This window comes from Sprattus sprattus (assembly GCF_963457725.1).
Source record: "Sprattus sprattus genome assembly, chromosome: 6".
Taxonomy (NCBI): domain Eukaryota; kingdom Metazoa; phylum Chordata; class Actinopteri; order Clupeiformes; family Clupeidae; genus Sprattus; species Sprattus sprattus.
This window is the reverse complement of record NC_137925.1, coordinates 8,687,664-8,692,663: the sequence shown is the minus strand read 5'-3', so window position 1 is coordinate 8,692,663 and position 5,000 is coordinate 8,687,664. Positions and strand designations below refer to the sequence as shown.

Sequence of the window (5,000 nt, the reverse complement as noted above, 5' to 3'; positions counted from 1 at the left end):
CACACACAGAGATATACACACACACAGACACACTAACATTCACACACTCACACACACATACACGTGTACCTCAGATAGTGTCTGGAGTATGTGAGTCTGGAGGACATCTGGGCTGGGTGCAGTGTGGAGCCATCACAGGTCCATGGCACAGTCATTTGTTGTCCAGAGAAGTACTCTCCCACCTCTTCACACACTTACTCACAAACAGAAACAGACACACACACAAACACACACACACACAGATTAAACTGCCAGGCTCCAGTTCACAGCTCACTTAACCTCAAGCCCATGGCCATGTGCAGGTGGCTGGGGGGGAGCAGAGGATAATGTGTCTGTGTGTGTGTGCATGATAGTGTGTGTGTGTGTGTGTGTCTCTGTGTGTATATGAGAAACTGTGTTTGTGTTTGTCTTTGAGCGCTTGAGAGGAGCAGACTCATCTCTCCTCCTCATCGTTTCATCTGTTTCTCTTTGCTGTGGACGCACACACACACACACAGCTCATTACACAGAAGGTCTGTGCCAAGAGGGGCTGGCGTCCAGAGGTGTGTGTGTGTGTGTGTGTGTGTGATTTAGCCTCGGGTGGGGGGTGTCATTACTGCCCTCTGTAATCAAATGGCTGGAGCTCCTGTGTGTGTGTGTGTGTGTGTGTGTGGTGTGTGGTGTGTGTGTGTGTGTGTGTGTGTGTGTGTGTGTGTGTGTGTGTGTGTGTGTGTGGGTCAGTACTTCCCTCCATAGTCAAAAGTGTATGTGGAGCAGTTCAGGAGGGGGTCATTATTTACCCAGACAAGCAGATGGATAGAGGGATACAAGTGTGTGTGTGTGTGTGTGTGTATAAGTGTTTGTGTGTGTGTGTGTGTGTGTGTGTGTGTGTGTGTGTGTGTGTGTGTGTTTCTGTCTGAGTGTGTGTTTGTGGCTGTGTGTGTCTGTGTGTGTGTGTGAGTGTGTGCGTTTCTGTCTGTGTATGTGTTTGTGTCTGTGTGTGTCTATGTGTGTGTGTGTGTGTGAGTGTGTGTGTTTCTGTCTGTGTATGGGTTTGTGTGAGATCTCTATGCTCACTGGCATTCTGCCACTGTTGACTGATGTGAAGTGGAGGCCAGTGCATAGCAGGACTTTGTGTTTTTGCTGTTGTTGTTGTTGTTATTGTTTGGTTGTGGTTGTTATGTGTATCAGGCCATTAAGTCAGGGGATATCTGTACTGCTGATCCAGTTAAAGGTCTTGTAATGTATTTACAGACACAAGCTCACAGACTTACACAATCTCACACCCTCTTAAAGTCTCAAATCATACACAGGAATCTTCAGTCGCACACATACGTACACACACACACACACATGCATACGTACACACACACACACACACACACACACACGTAGAGTAGTCGTTTAGCAACTAGGAAAGTTGCTAGTTCGATCCCGAGTGTCTCACCAAGTGTCCTTGACCAAGACACTGAACCCCAAACCGCTCCCAATGTGCAGGTTGGCAACATAGGCCGTAGCATACGCCATCGGTGTATGAATGGGTAGATATCTGAGGCATTAACATAGAAAGTGCATTGAGTGCTCTAAGATTAGAAAAGCGCTATATCAATGCAGTCCATTTACTATGAAAGAAGTTTTTCCGATTCGGAATCGGCTCATGCCCATCTCTGGGGGTCTGGTTCTCCTCCTCTGACCCCCTCTCCTGTTTGACCTCTGACCTCTCCCCTCTCCTCCTCCTTTGACCTCTGACCCCGCCTCTCACCTCTCCTCTGCAGTGTTGCATCTGACCTTTCCTCTGCAGTGTTGTGGTTGACCTGTGACCCCGCCTCTCCCCTCTCCTCTGCAGTGTTGCCACTGACCTCTGACCTCTGACCTCTCCTCTCCTCTGCAGTGTTGTGGTTGACCTCTGACCCTGCTCTCCCCTCTCCTCTGCAGTGTTTCCACTGACCTCTAACCTCTGACCCCGCCTCTCCCCTGTAGTGTTGACCTCTGGCCTCTGACCTCTCCCCTCTCCTCTGCAGTGTTGACCTCTGGCCTCTGACCTCACCTCTCCCCTCTCCTCTGCAGTGTTGCCGGTCACACAGAGCCCTACACTAAGCTGTGCTGTAAGGGCTTCTGCATCGACATCCTGAAGAAACTCTCCCGCAACATCAAGTTCTCCTACGACCTCTACCTGGTCACCAACGGCAAACACGGAAAAATGGTGCGAGGGATCTGGAACGGCATGATCGGAGAGGTTAGGTCACACACACACAAACTCACGTATATACACACACACAAAGTGAGAGAGTATTTTGCACCTATACATAGGTGGACTTTATTAGATTTTAATCGGATTAAGAAGCTGCTTTCCTTTCACAAAGACATGAATAAATGAATGAATGAATCAATGATTGAAAGCAATGCTTAGAAATCTGAAATGCGCGACAGTGCAGAGTGCAGAGCTCACAAATGTGAGCTGCTAGTTAATTACTACCAGTATCACAGCTCTTAGAGTGACTCAGCACTTCTGGCCATCTTCAGTCACTTCCTCTTCCTGCCTGCTTAGTCGAGTTGCTCTTATCTCATTGGTTTAGAGTGTTCCACAGCTGGCCCCAATTGCAGCAGTCACCTGTGTGTGTGTGCCAGAGTGAGTGTAAGGGTATATGAGAATGTCAGTGTGCGTATGAAATAGAGAGAGGGAGAATATGTGTGTGAGTGAATCTTTATGTATAGGGTGTGGGTGTGGGTGTTTCAGTAGATATAAATAAAAATATCCAAACACACATCTTATAAAAAACAGCTTCAGGCTCAAAGAGGGCTCTTCAGACTTCAGACACACACAAACATACACACACACACACACACATGCCATGAGGCAGACAGAGACACACACGCCAAAGCATTTGTTTTCAGACGTCACTGGAGAATTACTTGTGTTGGAACACTTGCCTGGGAATCGACTTCTGGACCTTTGTGGTGTTTGGTATTGGACCTTGGTGGTGTTTGGTAATGGACCTTGGTGGTATTCATATTTTGCAACCAGGGGGGTTAGCTTCACCCAGTTAAAATTGAAAGACACCTTTAAAAATCTTGGCACATGGGTGCTTACTTCCAGCATCATTTCTACAAAAAAATATATTTTCTGATTAGGGTAAGTTATCCCCAGACCGGTTCTTTCTCATATCCCGTCCTCCTTCTCCTCCTCTCTCAGGTTTTCTATAATCGGGCCGACATGGCCATAGGATCTCTCACCATAAACGAGGAACGCTCCGAGATCATTGACTTCTCCGTGCCCTTCGTGGAGACGGGCATCAGTGTGATGGTCGCCCGTAGCAACGGCACAGTGTCTCCGTCTGCCTTCCTCGGTAAGAGACTTTTACTCCGTCTGTGTCGCCATGGTTACCTCGACCCTGTGCAAGCAGGGTGTAAACACATGTTATATTTACTACAAGCAGGGTGTAAACACATGTGATATTTACTACAAGCAGGGTGTAAACACATGTGATATTTACTACAAGCAGGGTGTAAACACATGTGATATTTACTACAAGCAGGGTGTGAACACATGTGATATTTACTAATAGTAAGAGCTTAGGGAAGTCCAGGATGAGTCATTTGGAAAAATAGGCCAAGGTGACCATGATGTTACACTTTCGAAAAATACGAAATCACATAAAGATGAGTTTTTCCTTTTGTCCCATTGGAGTATGGTATTTTTATGAGCTGTTTATAACATGGTTATATCAGTCTTATGAGAGAGTGGCTGGGGTGTTTATAACATGTATTCTAAGAGTCTTATGAGAGAGTGCCTGGGCTATTTTTAACATGGTTATATCAGTCTTATGAGAGCGTGCCTGGGGTGTTTTTAACATGGTTATGTCAGTCTTATGAGAGAGTGCTTGGGGTGTTTATAACATGTATTCTAAGAGTCTTATGAGAGAGTGCCTGGGCTATTTTTAACATGGTTATATCAGTCTTATGAGAGCGTGCCTGGGGTGTTTTTAACATGGTTATATCAGTCTTATGAGAGAGTGCTTGGGGTGTTTATAACATGTATTCTAAGAGTCTTATGAGAGAGTGCCTGGGCTATTTTTAACATGGTTATATCAGTCTTATGAGAGCGTGCCTGGGGTGTTTTTAACATGGTTATATCAGTCTTATGAGAGAGTGCTTGGGGTGTTTATAACATGTATTATAAGAGTCTTATGAGAGAGTGCCTGGGGTGTTTATAACATGGTTGTATCAGTCTTATGAGAGCGTGCCTGGGGTGTTAACAACATGGTTATATCAATCTTGAGAGAGAGCCTGGTGTGTTTATAACATGGTTGTATCAGTCTAATGAGAGAGTGCCTGTTGTGTTTATAACAAGGTTGTATCAGTCTTATGAGAGAGAACCTGGGGTGTTTATAACATGGTTATATCAGTCTTATGAGCGAGAACATGGTTATATCAGTATTATGAGAGTGTGCCTGGGCAAATGTGTTTCCTTCCTGTGTGTCTCTCAGAGCCCTACAGCCCTGCAGTGTGGGTGATGATGTTCGTCATGTGCCTGACGGTCGTGGCCATCACTGTCTTCGTCTTCGAGTACTTGAGTCCCATGGGCTACAACCGCAGCCTCATCAGTGCCAAAGGTGAGGACGACACACACACACACACATGCACACACACCCACACAGTATCAGACACACTACCTCAAAGGTCAGAGGCAGTCTGCGTGCACACGCACGCACACAAACACACGCACGAACGAACACACACACTAATACACACACACACACATTCGCCCACACCTACACACACTTCCCTTTAACAAGCTCCTTCCTGTCCTTTATCTAGAAAGTTTTGCGGGTAGTCCTCTGGCTGGGCCAGCCTAATCAATCTACATATAGCACTGTGACAGCCGCCGCACGCTGAAAAGGTCCTTTCCCCATTTTAATTAATGTTTGTCACAGACACACACACCTACACACACATACACATACACACACACACACACACACACACACACACACACACACACACACACACACACACACACA

General features: G+C 46.3%; 1 protein-coding gene across 1 annotated transcript in view; it reads left to right on the top strand.

Annotated features, from left to right (window-relative positions):
• grin2cb (glutamate receptor, ionotropic, N-methyl D-aspartate 2Cb) overlaps positions 1 to 5,000 on the top strand; it is a gene marked incomplete at both ends in the record, with an annotated part of 52,027 nt that overhangs the window by 32,002 nt on the left and 15,025 nt on the right. The window contains 3 exons of the mRNA XM_080840792.1: positions 2,047 to 2,215; positions 3,173 to 3,326; positions 4,467 to 4,592. Coding sequence (XP_080696918.1) covers positions 2,047 to 2,215; positions 3,173 to 3,326; positions 4,467 to 4,592 — 449 coding nt within the window. The remainder of the gene's footprint in view (positions 1 to 2,046; positions 2,216 to 3,172; positions 3,327 to 4,466; positions 4,593 to 5,000) is intronic.